The 18,259-nt window shown below is 43.9% G+C and overlaps 1 protein-coding gene across 3 annotated transcripts in view; it reads left to right on the plus strand.

Annotated features, from left to right (window-relative positions):
- Positions 1-3,021: 3,021 nt before the first annotated feature.
- The window catches only part of TBXAS1 (thromboxane A synthase 1), a 156,259-nt gene continuing 141,021 nt past the window's right edge, over positions 3,022-18,259 (plus strand). Inside the window, exon 1 of one of the 3 annotated variants that reach the window (XM_047096857.1) lies at positions 3,022-3,258. In XM_047096857.1, coding sequence (XP_046952813.1) covers positions 3,170-3,258 — 89 coding nt within the window. In that variant the 5' untranslated portion in view covers positions 3,022-3,169. The remainder of the gene's footprint in view (positions 3,259-18,259) is intronic. The other 2 variants (XM_047096859.1, XM_047096858.1) reach the window with 2 other exon arrangements.

Raw genomic sequence — 18,259 nt, forward strand, 5'->3', positions numbered from 1 at the left:
TTCCAAAATTGTGATACATTCTTAATTATGTTATTCTCTGATAAAAATGCTTATTATCTCTCATATCTGACCCTTCCACTTTGTTTTGGTTTATTTACTATCCACAATTCACTGAGTGTTATCTCTGCTTTGAGGCTAGTGTGGAAAGGGTACAATGATCTCTCCACAGCGTTTACAGCTCCCCCAAATCACATAGAAAGGGCTCCAAAGATATTAGTCAGAGGAATGAATGAGTAAACTCAGTCACTTGGGGAAAAGAACAACCCCTCAAGAAGGTCAGACACCTCTGAACCGGCCACCTCTGAACATGCAAAGGTTCTCTGTGAACAGGGCAGGACCTGTTCCAGGTGCATGGGCAACATGTCTGTGGGGGGACACGAGGAGTATATTCTAGATGAAGAGCCCGAAAAGGAGCTGCTATCACTAGGCAGCAATGGGACTTTGTACCAGTCACTTTTTCTTTCTGGGTTTTTATTTCCTCCTCCGTAAATAAGCGTTAGATTTGGCCAACATCTCTCAAAGCATGCTCCTAAGAACACTACATCTGGGATGTGTTAATAAATGCCCCTTAACAAGAATTCTGTGGTCAAATACACTTGGGAAATGCTGCTCTCTGCATGCTAGTCTTGGAGCTCCACAATGCACATTAGCAAGTTCAAGTCTCTGAGAGGTCTTTCAGGAAATAAACTTACTTTATCAATGCTGACACCAGCATTTTCTCACATTTATTTCACCTTGGAATCTTAACATTTTTTTCATGAGCATCTCGCTGATACATACACTGGTCTTAGTAATACCTGAGGTCTTTCCAGCTCTCAGAATCCATGGCCATAATGACTTGTTTCCTTCACACCAGCTTGTTCTGCCCTGACACCCCATACCGTGGCCACTGTGGCCGAAAGCATCATATCTCAGATGGCCCTCGATGAAGCATACCTCTGCTTTGTGAGTGGGAATATAGAGATCCCTTAACTGTGCGTCAAGGTCCTGATCAAATGGGACAAAGGAGATGTAGAATATGGAGAGGGGAAGAAACATCCAAAAGGGCTGGGCTGAAGCATGGGACACTTGGGTGCAGCTGTTGCGGGCACCTAAGTAGGAATGAAAAACCGGGAGGCAGGGCAAATGGTCAGAGACAAGGGAAGTATTTGGAAGGTACTTGGTCCTTGTGTGGTTTGCTAGCTATTTGTGGCTGTGGCTCATCTGGATTTAAATCCCATTTGTTTATCGATGCCTTCCATGTTTGAATACAATCTTTTGATTAAGAGAATGGACTTGGGAGTCGTATGTCCCGTGCCTTAGTTTCTTTTATAAAATAGGGTTGATAAAAAGCTTTGCCTCATAGTGTTATTTATGAAGATGAAATAAGTTAACGCATACGAATGCTCTTAGAATAGTAACTGGCCCATAGTAAGTCCTACATAAATGGCATTGTTGTCATTCATCACTGTTAGTTGTATTTTCAGCCAAGATTCCTCTCTGACTTGACAACTCCACTCAGATGTGTCCCAGGCATCTCAGACTAAACAGGAGCCAAATTAAACTCTTGATTTTTCCCACCAATACCCCAACTTCCCCATCTCAGGAAATGTCACCTCTACACATACACTCACAGCTCAAGTCAGGAGCCCAGGAATCAGACTTGTCTCCCCCTTCCCTTTCACATCCCATCCACCGGGAAGTTCTGCAGTTGACTGCTAAATATATTTCAAGTTCATCTACGTACTTCTTTCTACTTGCATCCCTGCTCTGGTCCGAGCAGGCTCATCTCAGGATAAATGACTAGTCTTCTAAGCGGTCTCCCTGCTCTTCCTCTTGCTCTTCTCCAACACATTCTCCCCGTGCAGCCAGAATGCTTTTAACAAACATAAATATGAACATATTAAAACCCTAAGTGGCCCATAAAATGAAGCCCACGCTTCTCACCGTGGCTTTGTGCTGTCTAGCTTCTGTTGACCATCTCCCTGTCTTCCCAGTTGCCTCCCTGAGTTGGCCCGCTCTACTCCAGCAGGATTAGCCTCTTTCCAGTTCCCACACACGGGAATTCCTTCCCACCTTACAGCCCTTATCTGTGTCACCATTTTTGCCCAGAAGGCTTTGCCCATGGCTCTTTATGTGATGGGCTCCCCTTCAACTGAGAATCTCAGCTCCAAACTTTCTTTTCTAGATAGATTTCCCCTATAACCCTCTCTTAGTGGGTCACTCTAGTTGTTCTCAGTCATAGCTGTGTGTTCATGACCTTCAGAGCAATTACTTCTTTGTCTACCTGTCTATTGTCTGTCTCTCCCCAGAGAAATTTTCCCAGAGTCTGGTACTACTTCTGTTTTCCAAACACTGTAAACTCAGCTCAGAGCCTGGTGCCCCACACATACCGAATGGATGGATGAATGTCATGGTGCGTGAATGACTCACTGTCTAATACACCCTCCCCATTACTAAAAGTGTAATATGCTGACTAATAAGCAAAAAATAATTCTGTCTACTTTAGTCAGATAAGCTCAGAACTAGAACAAAGGACCAACGCATGGGCCTGTGGATATGCTTTTAGATATTGGAAAAATCCTCTGACTCATGATGAGAGTGCTGACACAGGGCAAGATCTCTGTTCCAACAGCCAGTCATCAAGGGCCCCTCGGACCCCAGGAACCAATGAACTTTGTGGGATCGATGTCCTCAATGCAGCCAGTATTTACCATCAGGCTGATACCTGACCCCAACTTTTTCTGGGACATTCAGAGTCTCCTCACCCATATCTTTACTGAATTATGAATTTTTTTGAAGGGGAGTCTTTTTTCGTAGACTACTCAGACTTCTCATCAGAGTAGAAATCTCTGGTTGCAACCACGTAGCTTCTCAGCAAACATGGGACCAGTTCTGCTGCTAATTCCCCGGGGAGTTAACATAAATGTTTATTGACAGTGCAGTCCTCAAGAAAATAAAGTTGCTGATTCACTGCCTTACACTGAAACTCTGTGTTTCTTCCCTCCTCTTCCTTCCTCTTTATAAGGAGACACTCTGACAAACAGCACATTTTGGGGACCCACTTGGTGTGTGTGTTCTTGGTTGCCTGTTCCTTCTTCCGTCTGTACAGCGTGGTCCCTGTAACGGCAGGGGCATCAGCCTCCCTCTTTCCTTTGGAGGACCGCCCCTCTTGGGACTCTGAGGAACAATGGAAGTCTTGGGGTTTCTCAAACTGGAAGTGAATGGCCCCATGGTGACAGTGGCCCTGTCAGTGGTCCTCTTGGCCCTCCTGAAATGGTAAGTGTGGCCAGCAGGTTCCCATGACTGTGACAATGTCAGAAACAGCAGCCCTGGAGCCTTGCTGGAGCCAGGGAGGGGTATGTGGGAGTGTGTTTTTCTTCTTTTCTAATCTAGAGGGAGTTGAGTATTAACACAGCCTCAGAATTAAAAGCAAACAGCCAGGTTAATCTTTTGCTAAAATGCATGAGATCGAGGTGTCAGGAAAGGCTGGTGATTCAGTGACTGAGAGCACTACACATAATTAAGTTTGCAAGAGATGGAAAAAGAAACAAGTTGGAAAGGTTTGGGGAGAAGTATTTCCTCGTACCCATCATATCTTCCACCTCACTTTTCTGAGATCCTCTCCCCCTGTTGGATTTACAGCAGATTCAGCTCTCGGTTCATATGCCATTAAAAACAAAAAGGACATCGGAGCTGTCTGGCATCGTGGACCACTTTGCAGGAGGTCATTCACAGGGATTTCTGCAGGTTTAAGGACAAAGCGGTGGAACTGATTGCGTAGTTTTCTGATATTCGATAGAAGGGAATGGATTCTGATGAACATAGCGTGTGCCATGCCCACAAAGTTTGAGACCCCGAAAGGACCTTGGATTTGAACTGAGAGCAGCTGCCTGTTATCTTGTTAATTCAACAGGAGGCTTTCTGAAGTTTGGCTCTGCCGAAGGCCTGTGTCTGGAGATGCAAGGGCCCACAATATGCCCCATTTATGCGTATTCACCCTGCTGGTTAAACTTATTACAGTTACCCACTCAATCCAAAGCACCTGGATTTAGGTGGCTCTGGTTTTTGAGGGGAAAGTGAAAAAATTAATGGAGAACTTGAGTTTGAACAGAATTTCAATTTATGTTTCTGGTGATAATAAAGCCTTCCCTAGATTAATAACTGGGAAAGCACTTTGAAAAGCATCAAGCATTATGCAAATGCGAGGTATTATTCTTTTGGAATTTGCATAGCTGAAAATGGAATTCACGTTTGATGTTCTATGATGATGAAATTACTTCTTGGAAATTGGCTCTGAAACTCCGCTTCAGTCCCAGTGCTGTTTTTGCTTTTTAACTGGTTTAATTATCTTTTGAACTTAGTTCTCAGTGTAGCTTCTCTTCCTTGAAACCAGCCACATGCAAAACCAGGAGCAAATGGTAGCCCTCTTTCCCCTGCTGCACCCCATTTATCCATCTCAACGTGTTTCTGTGCTCAGTGATGCACACGCCTTAGTGCCAACACATAGCAGGTGCTTCATAGATGTCCACTGCCATTGTTCACAACCATTTAGGTAACCTAACAACAGAGGAAAATAAGTCTTCAGTGGTTCAGGCATATTTGAAATTCCTTATTAGTATGATTATGAATATATTTTCCCATCAATAGTTATGCTCTGACTGTGGTTCTCAAAGTGTGTCCCACCAGAATCCTCCAGGTGGTCTCAGCATTAATGTTTAGATTATACACTTTTCTACACATTTCTGTCTTTAGCGTGTGTGTGTGTGTGTGTGTGTGTGTGTGTGTGTGTGTTTTCATTTCTGTATCCTCAACTCCCAAGCTCAGTGTCTGACTTATAGCACGGCCTCGATAAATGTTTGATGAACGAATGAATGAATTGCATACGTTAATGTTGCTCTGGTCATGGAAAAGGGCATGTGTCCTGACTGATAAGCTGCTGTAACTGGATGTTTATAATCAGTGTAGATCAGGGAGTCACGGGCAATAACACCGCACCATTCAGCAAGGCAGCTCTGCATTTGTAATCTATTCCCGGGGCCATATTAATAACCTGGGTCAAAGACACAGAGATTAGATAAAGGCATGAAGCAGAGGTGGTAAATAGGAAGTGAAAGCTGACTTCCACTTGTTATCGCAGAAATATTTGTTGATCTGTTAATGTACGCCAGGCAGAGAGTGGGAGGCTCTGGTGCAAGGTCAGGAAACAGGAGGTCTGGACCAGATGCCCAAGGCTGGGGGATACATGGAGGTTCTGGGGTAAGCTTGGTGTCTGGAGGGAATAATGCTGAAGGAGAGCAGGCAGCAGAAGGGAGTGGCTATGGCCATGGCTCTGGAGCTCCTGAGTCCATCCCTTGATCCAGCTCAAGGTAACCATCCTCAGGCTCTCGACCCTCCTCTTCCAGGCAGGGCTCTAGGTAGCCTCTGAGCAACGGACTCCAGCTTGAATGAGGTGGGGTCTCCCTCCTGCTTCATTCTCTTAAGAGGTACTTGTGGGAGAAGAGGGGTGCTCAGGGAAAGCTGAGGTGGAGAGACCTCCCCCACCCCCCACAGCCATCTCGCTCCTAAGAAGAAACTATGGAGGGTGGTGTGCCCTGACCAGACTCCTTTGTCTTTCCTTTGAGAGTTACCTTTGCCATTGGGCCAGGTAAGACTGTCATGGAGAGCCTAAACTCTGAGAATGAGGATTATGAGGATTGCTTCTTGCCTCCTCAACCAGCCTGTGAGTTCTTGCAAGGCAGGGGCGAGGTCTCATATCTCATTGCAATTCCAGAAATTTCTATCCATGGCACAAATGTTCTTCTAGCGTTTGGTTTAAAGGGGGTAAAGTGAAGAAGTACAGCACCCAGGATTTAGGGTTTGGCTCCTGCCTCTTCCAGTGGCCTCATCTCCCTCATCCATCCCCCATATCCTGTTCTGAGAGCGGCCATGTTGCTGCATGAGTCCTTCCTTTGCCCTTGCTAGTCTCCATGCTTGGAATTCCCTTCCTCTCTTTCCTTCAGCACTAAGTTCAGGGGCATCTCCTCATGGAAGCTTCTCCTGTTTGTCCAGGGCACTTACAAGCCCCCACTCAGTGCTGCTTTTATCATCTCTCATCACCTCCCCTCCCCCCAATGCCCAGTATGTAGCACTAGCACATAATAAATGCTGGCTATGGGTGGCTCAGTTGGTTAACCGTCCGACTCTGGCTCAGGTCATGATCTCACAGTCCGTGAGTCTGAGCCCCGCGTCAGGCTCTGTGCTGACAGCTCAGAGCCTGGAACCTGCTTTGGATTCTGTGTCTCCCTCTCTCTCTATCCCTCCCCTGCTCATGCTCTGTCTCTCTCTGTCTCAAAAATAAATAAAAACATTAAAAAATATATTAAAAAATTTTTTTTAACGTTTATTTATTTTTGAGACAGAGAGAGACAGAGCTTGAACAGGGGAGGGGCAGAGAGAGAGAGAGACACAGAATCCGAAACAGGCTCCAGGCTCTGAGCTGTCAGCACAGAGCCTGACGTGGGGCTCGAACTCACGGACCGTGAGATCATGACCTGAGTCGAAGTCGGACGCTTAACCGACCAAGCCACCCAGGCGCCCCTAAAAAAAATTTTTTTAAATAAATGTTGGCTGAAGGCTAATTCCAGCCTCTGGTCTCTGCTGGTACTTTTCTTGCCGGTTCTTCTCTGAGCCTTTATAGTTCAGTACAAATCTTAACAGTTTTGCCCATATGAGTCACTCCTTTTCCTGAAAGCCTATTGTGTTTTCAGTTTGTACCAACTTGGTGACTCCTTTTTAAATTGTTGCAGGTGTACTGTTTTTGTATCCCCACCCACCTTGTAGAACACAGACCATGCCATGTACTTGATAAATACTTCTTAATTGTTAAGTGTACATGTGAATTTGGAAAGAAGACAAAAGAGTTCATTTCATTTAAAAAGAGACCATTATAAAATAGGCAGAGTATATTTCAGTAGTTCTCCTCAAAGTGAATTTGACACGATTTTCAACAATACTTATTTAAGTTGACAGATATGTGGCTGAGTAGCATGAACTGGGGTATAAGGAGATCAGGGCCACTCCACTGGGGCTGGAAGACGGAGCAGGCATATAGAATATAGTAGCTAGGAGTACATACAAAGGTGTACGTATGAAGCACATATGAAGCAGCCTGGAGCCTGCTTCAGATTCTGTGTCTCCCTCTCTCTGTGCCCCTCCCCATCCCCGTGCTCTGTTTCTGCCTCTGTCTCTCTCAAAATAAACATTAAAAAAAAAAAGAGTATCCCAAATATTAATAGTGGTTTTTCTTCATTGGTGGGATTATGGATGATTTTCATTTCTTTTTTTAGTCTTTCTACATCTTCCACATTTCTTTAATGAGTACGAATTACGGAGCAAAAAATTGTTACTTTATGTTATTTTTATGTTTTATTATGTTACTTTATGTTATTAAAGGGAGAAGGAAATTGTTCTTCTCTAGTAGTGAAGAGGAAACCAGTTTTATGCTGTGGGAATGGAGGTTTCGGGGCTATAATCTCACTATTTGCACCAACAGAGTAGAATATACAAGGGGAATTCAGAGTAATGAGGGAGCTTCTTGGCTAATGAGGCAGTGTGAAAGGTAAACTGTGGCAGTTCCATTAAGTAGCTAAAGAGTCAAAGCAGGTAAATACATGAATACCCTGGCAGCTGAGAAGTGCTGTCTTACAGAGATGCAAGGGCTTTTCATGCCAGGCTGCATTTAAGGCTCAGAAGCCCAAGACTCAGAGGAATGAGTCAACTAGTTGTGAAGACAGGAATCAGGGTGTTTTAGAGTTCTGATCAAGTCTCATTCTAAGATAACGTTAAGGTAAAATGTTATTGGTGATTATTAAGACTTCAGACTATAATGAAAATCACTGTACCTGGAAGTTTCTTTCTGATAGAGCTTGCTTTACATATAGGAGGACTAGATTCTAATTCTAAGCCCAGACCATATCTGGTAATCCAGATAATCTAGTCCCAGGCCATATTTAAAAGAAACCATTGCTCCCTGGGATGGAAGGAAGGCTCAATATCCACAAATAAATAACACGATATACCATATTAACAGAACGAAGGAGAAAAAAAAAATCGCATAATCATCTCGATAGATGCAGAAAAACCATTTGATAAAATTCAACTTCCTTTCGTGATAAAAGCTTTCAATGAATTAGGTATAAAAGGACTGTGCCTCAGCTTGATAAAGGCTGTATATGACAAGTGCACAGCTAATCTTATACTTGACAGTGAAAAGATGAAACCTTTTCCTCTAAGATCAGAACCAGACAAGGATGCCCACTCTCACCACTACCATTCAATATCAAGCCAGAAGTCTTAGCCATAGCAATTAGAAAAGGAAACGAAATAATAGGCATCCAAATTAGAAAGGAAGAAGTAAAACTGTCTCTGTTTATAGATGACATAATCTTACATATAGAAAATGCTAAAGACTCCAATCAAAAAGCTGGTAGAGCTAATAAATAAAGTTTATGAAATTCAAATTCCTTAAAGTTGCAGGATATAAAGTCAAACATGAAAATCAGGTGCATTTCTTTTTTTTTTTTTTTCAACGTTTTTATTTATTTTTGGGACAGAGAGAGACAGAGCATGAACGGGGGAGGGGCAGAGAGAGAGGGAGACACAGAATCGGAAACAGGCTCCAGGCTCTGAGCCATCAGCCCAGAGCCTGATGCGGGGCTCGAACTCACGCACCGCAAGATCGTGACCTGGCTGAAGTCGGACGCTTAACCGACTGCACCACCCAGGCGCCCCTGCATTTCTTTATAATAACAACAAACTATGTGAAAAGAAATAAAGAAAACAATCCCATTTACAATAGCATCAAAAAGAATAAAACACTTAGGAATGAATTGCACCAAGTGGGTAAAAGATCTGTACACTGAGAATTATGACACTGATGAATGAAACTGAAAAAGACACAAATAAGTGGAAAGATATCCTGTGTTCATGGATCAGAAGGATTAATATTGTTAAAATGTCCATACAACCCAAAGTAATCTATAGATTCAATGTAATCCCTATCAAAATTCCAGGAGCATTTTCCACAGAAATAGGAAAAAAAATCCTAAAGTTTTTATGGAGCCATGAATAACCAAAGCAATCTTGAGAAAGAAGAACAAACCTGGAGGCATCACACTTCTGGATTTCAAACTATATTACACAACTGTAGTAGTTAAAACAGTATGGTTCTTCCCTAAAATTAGACATATAGACCAATGGAACAGAATAAAACATCCAGACATAAACTCATGCATATATGGTCAATTCATTTTTGACAAAGGAGCCAAAAACACAATGGGAAAAGGATAGTCCCTTCATTAAATGATGTTGCGAAAACTGGATCAGTTTTGCTTGTGATAAGCAAAAGAATGAAATTGGACCCTTATCTTATACCATATGCAAAAATCAGCTCAAAATGGATTAAAGATTTAAATGTAAGGCCTGACACTGTAAAACTCCTAAAAGAAAACATAAGGGCTAGCCCTTTGACATTGATCTTGACATTGAGTCTTTGGATGGGACACTAAAAGCCCAAGCAACAAAAGCAAAAATAAACAAGTGAGACCACATCAAATTGGAAAGCTTTTGCACAACAAGGAAAACAGTCAACAAAATGAGAAGACAACCTACAGAATGGGTGAAAATATTTGCAAGCCATATATCTGAGAAGGGGTTAATGTCCAAAATATATAAGGAACTCAGACAACTCAATAGCAACAAAACAAAATAACCCATTCAAAAAATGGGCAGAGGGGCGCCTGGGTGGCGCAGTCGGTTAAGCGTCCGACTTCAGCCAGGTCACGATCTCGCGGTCCGTGAGTTCGAGTCCCGCGTCGGGCTCTGGGCTGATGGCTCGGAGCCTGGAGCCTGTTTCCGATTCTGTGTCTCCCTCTCTCTCTGCCCCTCCCCCGTTCATGCTCTGTCTCTCTCTGTCCCAAAAATAAATAAACATTGGAAAAAAAAAAAAATGGGCAGAGGAACTCAACAGACATTTTTTCAAGGAAGACATACTAATGGTTAACATGTCTATGGAAAGTTGATTAACATCACTAATCATCAGAGAAATGCAAATCCAAAGAGAGATCACCTCACAAGACAAGAGATAACAAGAGTTGGTGAAGACACGGAGAAAAGAGAACCCTTGTGGACTGTTGGTGGGCACATAAACTGGTGCAGCCACTATGAAAACAGTAGGGAGGTTCCTCAAAAAATTAAAAATAGAGCTACCACACAATCCAGCACTCCTACTCTTGAGGCTATATCAAAGGAAATGAAATCAGCATTTTGAAGGGATATCTCCACTCCCATGTTTCCTGCAGCACTATTCACCAATAGCCAGGACATGGAAACAACTTAAATGTTATCCACCCATGAATGGAGAAAATGTGGTCTACATATACAATGGCATATTATTCAACTTTAAAAAAGGAGACCTGCCATTTGTGACAGCATGGAGGAACGTGGAGATTATTATGCTACATGAAATAAGCCAGACACAGCAAGACAAATACAGCATGATCGCACATATATGTGGAATCTAAAATGTCGGCTCATGGAAGTAAAGAGTAGAATTGTGGTTGCCAGGGACTGGAGGGTGGGGGAGACATACTTTCAGTTATAAGATGAATAGGTTCTAGAGCTGAATGTACAGCCTGGTAACTATAGTCAGTAATGATGTAGAATACATGAAATTTGCTAAGGGAGTAATCTTAAGTATTCTCACCACACACACACACACACACACACAAATGGTAACTATGTGAGATAATGGATATGTTAGTTAGCTTCATTGTGGTAATCATTATGTATCAAACACCAAGCTGTATACCTTAAATATATACAATTCCTTTGTCAATCATACCTCGATAAGTTAAAAATAATAATAATTAAAAAAGCAAACACCACTGTATTGGAATATGGAGCCCAGCTAAGAAATCTTGAATTTGTCAGAGTAAGGAAGCCATGTAGGTGTTCCCTGGTATAATCATAGGTAGAGGGAGGGGTGTCTGGCTGCAGAATGAGGGTATTTGAAAATCAGTTGGCTACCATTTTCCCAAGTTCTGTTCCTAACAATGTTTGGGAAATTAAGCATAAGGTAAGCCTTCTTGGAGAATCATAGCATATCAAAGGTCCCAAGAGGTTCTGCAGTAAAGAAATCTGTTTAACTTCATTTAGTCCAGTTCTTCCTAAACTTATTTGATTAAGAAACATTGTGGGGGTACCTGGGTAGCTCAGTCAGTTAAGCCTCCAACTCTTGGTTTCTGCTCAGGTCACGATTCTCACGGTTCGTGAGATTGAGCCCCACATCGGGCTCTGCGCTGACCGTAGAGCTTGCTTGGTTTCTCTCACACTCTCTCTGCCCCTTCCCCTCTCACGTTCTCTAAATAAATATGTACATAAACATTAAACAATAGACAAGCGAACAACGACAACAAAAAAGAAATGATGTGTAGGATCATAGAGAGAAGGTCAGTTTTGACCAGCTGAGACATTCCCTTGAAATGAGCGGTTGGATGTGTTGTTGGTGATCAGGCAGCTACGTAGTCTGGTGGAAATGGAGGAGCTGCCGAACAGAGGAATAAAACATGAAAACTATCCTTTTGCAAGCTCTGAGGCACCAGGGTTGATATTTACTTCAGAGCACAGAGGGTATAGATAGTCTGGAGGGCAAAATAGGGCCAACATGCAGGCTGGCTCCAGTTCAACATCAAAGTAAATGAATAACCACAGCTGTCTGGCCATGGTAGGAACGCTGCCTTGGGAGGTGGTGAGCGTCCCTCAACATCCACCAGGAATGCTGCCAAAGCACTTCCTACGTGGCACGGGCACTTGGCACAGATGACCACTGAGTGCTTTCTGGATCTAGATTCAGTGTATGGGAAGGTCTGCACGGAACCTAGCTACCACCAGGGAAAAGTCAGATAAAGCACAAGAGATCCACTAGTGACTGCTCCCTCTTCTGCCTGGACACACCTCTTGTCCCCAGCAGCAGCTCCCATGGTGAGGAGAGCTTGTCCCAGGCAGGAGCCTGGAACACTCTCACAAAGCAACTCCGTGGGGCCTCATTATGGCTTCATGCAGGACACTCTTCTTGCCTTCCAGCCCTTGCTCCTCAGACTTTCTGGGTCCCCAGCCCCTTGGAGGTGGCTTGGAGAAGCAGAAGCGTCTTGGACTGGGTCTGGAAACATAAGGGAGAAGTGATGTGGCACAGGAGAGGAGGGAGAAAATTTCAGGTGAGGAAGGGTCACAACAGCAGGATTTGTAACATTTGGTAGAACAAGACATTAAGGGTGTGAATAATGGACATATTTTAGAAATACATTTTAAAGGCCATGGATAATTTCCAGTGCCCCAGAGCATCTAGAGAAAGATGCATGCTATTTCCCTTTTTTATTTTTTGTACTTTTGTTTAGGATATGATGGGTACTTTGGTTTAATAACTCAGTGATGAGCTTGGAGATAAAATTGAACCTGCTTAGGAAAACTAGGTCTGCACTTCCTCGAGGACCATTTCCACAGAATATTTTTTTTGTTTTCCCTCTTTCACATAGTTATACACAATATCCCTAGCTTTCCCCTTACTTTATTGATTTTCCAGAACGAGAGTACGAGGCGTGACTATAAAGTAACGTGACTGATTATTTTAGCATACACACCAGAACTTATACAGCCAAATGAATTTTATGACCTTCAAAAGCATTTTCCTGATACGCTAAACCTTTGCTGCAGAGATGGCACTATCAGAAAAGGCATTCTTAGCACTTTCACTTAGGAATGGCCCTGGTGTCTAGAGTCAGTCTTTTGACAGTCTCATGGCAGCCAGTCGCCATTTTTGTTGAGAATGGACTGATTTTTTTTTAAACAGTCCCAATATAGGCAAATAGGTGATTAGACTGGGTCGTCTTCTTTTCAACTCAAAATAAAATGTGATTAGAAAACAATAAGGCTTCTTCTATACTCGAGAGGTTTATGAACCAGGAAGCCTGGGGATTCCACTTGAGGGGCCACACTCCTAGGGCATATGCATTGTTGCTCACTTCCTGGTTTGTTTTGTTTTAAAGAAAACAACAGCAATGATCTTAAGACTTGTGGTCAAACCTTCTCTTCTTATCTTGTAAGGAGTTCAGGCTTCTGGTAGCATCTACTCTCTGGGGAGAGAGAGAAGGATCTCATTCATTCTATAAACAAAGCAAATCAGTGGATTTATGTTGGTGCTTTAATGAGGTGCTCAAGTATACGCTTGGGACTGCTTTCCCTGGGAGGACAGTGGCTCTTCCAGAAATAGAGCTATTGAACGAACCTTCCTTGCACCCCTGAATACCATAATAACAACCATCTTCCTAGGCTGTCATTTGCCATTGAGGTTAAGTGCTCTGTCTTTGGGAACATTAGCAGTGTTGTATATATAACATATATCTGAACATGGGGACAGAACTTTGGGTAGAGAAGGGACAGGGGACACTTGTTCATGCAGCTGTACATTTGGTGCTTCAATTATTAGGAGCCACCTTTTTCTGGTTTGTCAGAAATATGTGATGTTTCACAACTTCCTTGGGATGGGCAGGGTTGGGGTGTTGTCTGACTGGGTAGATTCTGGAGCCCTCGGCTCTCCTGGCAGAGTCTTTGGTCTCCTGGCAGAGTCTGGCACTGGGCCACACTGTGGGGCCATCCTCAACCTCCATATGTCCTTGCAAAGGGGTGTCTTGGGTTTCACCTCAGCAGACGGCAGTTCCTGAACATGGTCCCAGAGAGAGGGCGACCCTTCCTTTGCTCAAAGGTATCTGGAAAGATGGTGTCAGAGATGGCCTGAAAGCAGAGCCAACCTCTACAAATAGTGGATTCAACCGAAACCCTGTTTTCTGAGCACGATGCATAGACACCCTGGGGAGAGCCAGCGCTCTGTATCCAAACTGGCCTCTGCTTCCACATTTCAGCTGAAAGGTGCCCTACAATCCTCCCCCGCATTTCCCTCCTGGCTGCACACAATGTGCCTGTTCTTCTCCCTACTCTTGCTCACTCATTACAGTCCCTGTCGTCTGAATGCCCTCCTCTCTCTGTTTAAATCCCAGCCAGCCATCAAAACCTGGCCAAATGTCACTCTTCTTGAAGGTCACCTTAACTAGGCCAGCCCTCTGGAGCTCTGCCCCCACCTTGAACTCCTGTAGTGTCCTCGGTCTCTATAGCCATCCTGGCACTCACTCTATTATCTTCCTGTGAATGCATGTGTCCTGTCTTCCTGGCCTGACTCCAAGCCCCTGAGGGCAGGGCTGAATCTTAAGCCAGTAAGTGCCTTGTGCACAGTAGCTGCTCAGTAAATGTTAATGATCATCACCATGCCTCAGGTAACGGAGATGGTGACACTGCTTCCAAATGATTACTGTTACATGTGTGTGTGTGTGTGTGTGTGTGTGTGTGAGAGAGAGAGAGAGAGAGAGAGAGAGAGAGCGCGCACAGGGGATGACAGGATCAATCTCCCTCTGACTTGTTGGCACACTAGTGGCCTGTGTTCCCACTACCTAGCAGAATGCCTTGTACAGGGCTCACTGAAAGAGTAAATAAATGACTTCTTAGTTCGCACACTCATTGAATGCTGAAGGCTTTCAAGGCTGTGTGCTGGTTCTACCTCATTGATGTGCAGTGGATAACATTCTCATGAATTCAGATAGATAAAGTAATTGTCACATTAGGAATCGAAGAGCAGGGCTCTGATACAAAAGGAAGGGATGGGACAGAATGCAGGACATAGCCATCTAGATGTGGCATATGAGGGATCATAGAGCTCTTGGGGTCTGACCAGGGTACCCTGACAATAGTGCGGCGGAGGGGGGCATAGGAGGCATCTAGCCCCCTGCAGAGAGGCATCAAAGGACACACACTTCCTCTTACCCTGTTCTATTGAACACTAATCCTCACAGCTTAAAGCAATGCTATCTAAACTCTTCTCCAGCATCCTCTGTTTATATTACTTCCCCATAGGTCCCATTGTCTAGATAACAATGCATATTTAAGTAATGATTGATTGATTTTCCCATTTTAATCATTCAAAGACAATGATAGTAGCTCTGCCAATGAGAACAGCTGATCAATGAGATAACCAGCATTAGTGTACCAAGTTATTCCACTCCAAGGTAAAAAAACTTGGCATTTTAGGTAACCCGCACAATCTTATTGTCAATAAATGCATGATTTACATTAGGCCCTTTGAAATATGGAAAACATCTCATGTACCCCCTTCCTACCTTCACAAGTCAATAGGTATCTGGGGACCTCAGGCCGTAAACATTGTAAAGCATAGTCACTTATACATTTAAGGGTTTGAACTCTGTTTGTAAACAGAGAGTGACCAAAACTGGTAGCATCATCTCACGATAAGAGGGATGGTAAAGGAAGTTCATTGGGAAGTTCTCAGGAGAAATATGGTGCCGTGGAAATCAGCTAGGTCGTTACAGTGTAGGACAGACACACTTTTTCTTCTGGATGACCTTGGGCAAATCATTCCATCCTCACTAGTTTCCTCATTAATAAGAGAAGGCTGACAGTCCCTGCCTCTCAGCATATGGCACCTTTCCAACTGGCCACCTAGGCCAGCTCTCACTCACCCCTACCTGCCAGTCAATCCATATTCTGGCCAGTCTGGTTTCCTAAGTGGTCCTTGAATCGTTCTTTCCTCTCTCTCTGCTCTTCTACCACTGTAGTCCAGGATTCCCTCCCTCCCTCCTTCTCTCCCTTCCTTCTTTTTGAGAGAGATAGGGAGAGTGCGAGTGAGGGGGAGAGGGGCAGAGGGGGAGAGAGAGAGAGAAAGAGAGAGAGAGAGAGAGAGAGAGAGAGAGAGAGAGAGGAGATCTTAGGCAGACTCCATGCTCAGTGAGGAGCCCAATGTGGGGCTGGATCTCACAACCCTGGGATCACGACCTGAGCCGAAATCAAGGGTCACACACTCAACTGACTGAGCCACTCAGGCCCCCCTGTAGTCCAGGATTTCAAGAGCATCCCTTGGCTGGAATAGTCTCCTAACTGGTTTCCCTGCCTCCTGCCTGGGTCCCTCGAATCTGTCCTGCAACTCTGCAGCCAGAATAACACCACAGGAACTCACCACTCTCCTGCGTAAAACCCTTCCATGGCCCTCCCTGCCCCCAGAATGAAGTCTCCCTGGCCTAGCACCCCCGAGGCTCTCTCTGACCTGGTTACTTCCCACTCTGCATGTTCATTTTCCATTGCTTCTCACCTGGCACTCCCCTTTCTGGTGCTCACACTTTCTTCCATACACCACGCTGTTTACCATCCATTCCCTTCTCTCCTTCATTCAAGTGAGAGCCTCTGCATTCCCTGTGCTCCTGGCCCCATTGCACCTGGTCCCTTCTCTCGCTTTCCACTTATCTAAGGTGAGCTCCCAGAGGCAGGACTGGGTCTTACACAGCTTTTGCTTCAAGTACCCAGTATCGTGCTTGGGCCACTCAATACATTTCTATGCATAACAGGCACTCACTTTTTTGTTGAGCCAAACCAAACTGAGAGATAATACACAGAATTTTGTGTGGCATGGGCCTGGCATATATAGACACCCAATACATGTCAGCTGCTCTTTGCTGCTATGAATATTATCATAGTGAATTTCCATTTGTTTCTGGCTGCATTCCACCACGACCAGCTACAATTCTCACTTGTTATATAACAAAATGTCATCGAATCGAACTCTGGATCCTTTTTTTTAAAGTTTATTTATTTATTTTGAGAGAGAAAGAGACAGAGTATGCGTAGGGAAGGGGCAGAGAGAGAAGGAGAGAAAGAGAATCCCAAGCAGGTTCTGCGCTGTCAGCACAGAGCCTTGATGCGGGTGTTGAACTCACAAACCATGAGGTCATGACCTGAGCGGAAACCAAGAGTCAGACACTTAACCGACTAAGCAACCCAGGCACCCTGAGCTCTGGATCTTAATAAAAGATTATGTCTCTATAATTCAGCCTAGCCTGTGCTGTGGGTGAAGGTCATCTCTGCACTATTTATAAGGGAAGGACTGCTAAACAAAATCACAGTGCAAAGGTGACTGGGGAACCCATTTAGGAAAGCAAATGACTCCCAAGAACTTCACCAGTGTGTCAGTTCTCCAATACTGTCTTTAAAAACTCACTAAAAACCACTTCACTCATGGCTGCCTTTCTGCATTTGTGCAGTGATCCAGAGTTTGAGCCCGCAGTCAGACTGCCTGGATTCAAACTCTGCCCAGCCTTGTAAGCGTAAGCAAGTTGGTAAGGTCTCTATGTCTCAGGGTCCCCTTTTGTAAAATAGGGATAGTAACAGTACTGGCTTCATAGCATGCTTGGAAGATTAAGTGAGTTAAGACATGGAGTAGACCTGCCCGGCCCAGTAGTGTTCAATAAGTGTTAGCTAGTTGTTACCTATTAACTGCAGGCTTATACTCAGCCGTAATTATGTAGATGCTGGGTAGGTAGATCATGATTTTGTTTTTGTTTCTATTAATTTATTAATTAGTTCTAGCACTGTTCAGAACTCTCCCATGATCTTTAGGAATGCATAAAAGTGAAAAGGGTGGAGAGCTGCATTTCAAACTAGTGGTCTTATTTTGAATGATCGTGGGCTTACATCACTAGGTTGCTTTTGACCCTGAACAGGTAAGATGAGGCTGAAAAATGCCTGTGATATTTAACAACTAAGAAGTCTTAGGTGATACTGGAGATGGTCACTAATGGGGTGATGGGGACAGAAGCCAGAATGCAGCAGGTTTCGAAGCAATTAGGAAGGAAGGCAATTGAGAAGAGGATGGACTTTTCTCTCAAGAAGAAGGTTGAGATGTCAGCTGCCTTTCTGAGCTTCAATTTCCAATAAATCTCAAATCCGATAAATTTCAAATTCCAGTATATCTTACATCCATATGTTATTATTAGTCTATTGATGGCAATTGTTTATCTCTTAGTTTAGGTGTTTAAAAAAAAGTCTGTTTCTTGAAAAGTGCTCTATAAACCAAGCTTTAGGCCCATTTGCTTTCCAGAAAAATTTAAGATTTTCCTGTGACAAAATTTACATGTATCCTCTGAGTTGAACAGTAACCGCACAATTCTTTTTGCCATTTGGCCTTTGTTTCATTGGTTGACGCTTGCCTTGCCCATGCGTTTGAGAATTGGAAGTGTCAGTGATGCATATCAAATCAGCACACAAATCCTGGTATGTCTTCCTCCACTCTCTCTCTTGTAGACCAGACCTTTCATTTCCTGCACACTCCTGTCTAAGCCCTTACCTCCGT

This window comes from Lynx rufus, unplaced genomic scaffold (assembly GCF_022079265.1).
Source record: "Lynx rufus isolate CCGP_SWC_20201006 ecotype Redwood Valley unplaced genomic scaffold, mLynRuf1.p SCAF_4, whole genome shotgun sequence".
NCBI classification, from domain to species: domain Eukaryota; kingdom Metazoa; phylum Chordata; class Mammalia; order Carnivora; family Felidae; genus Lynx; species Lynx rufus.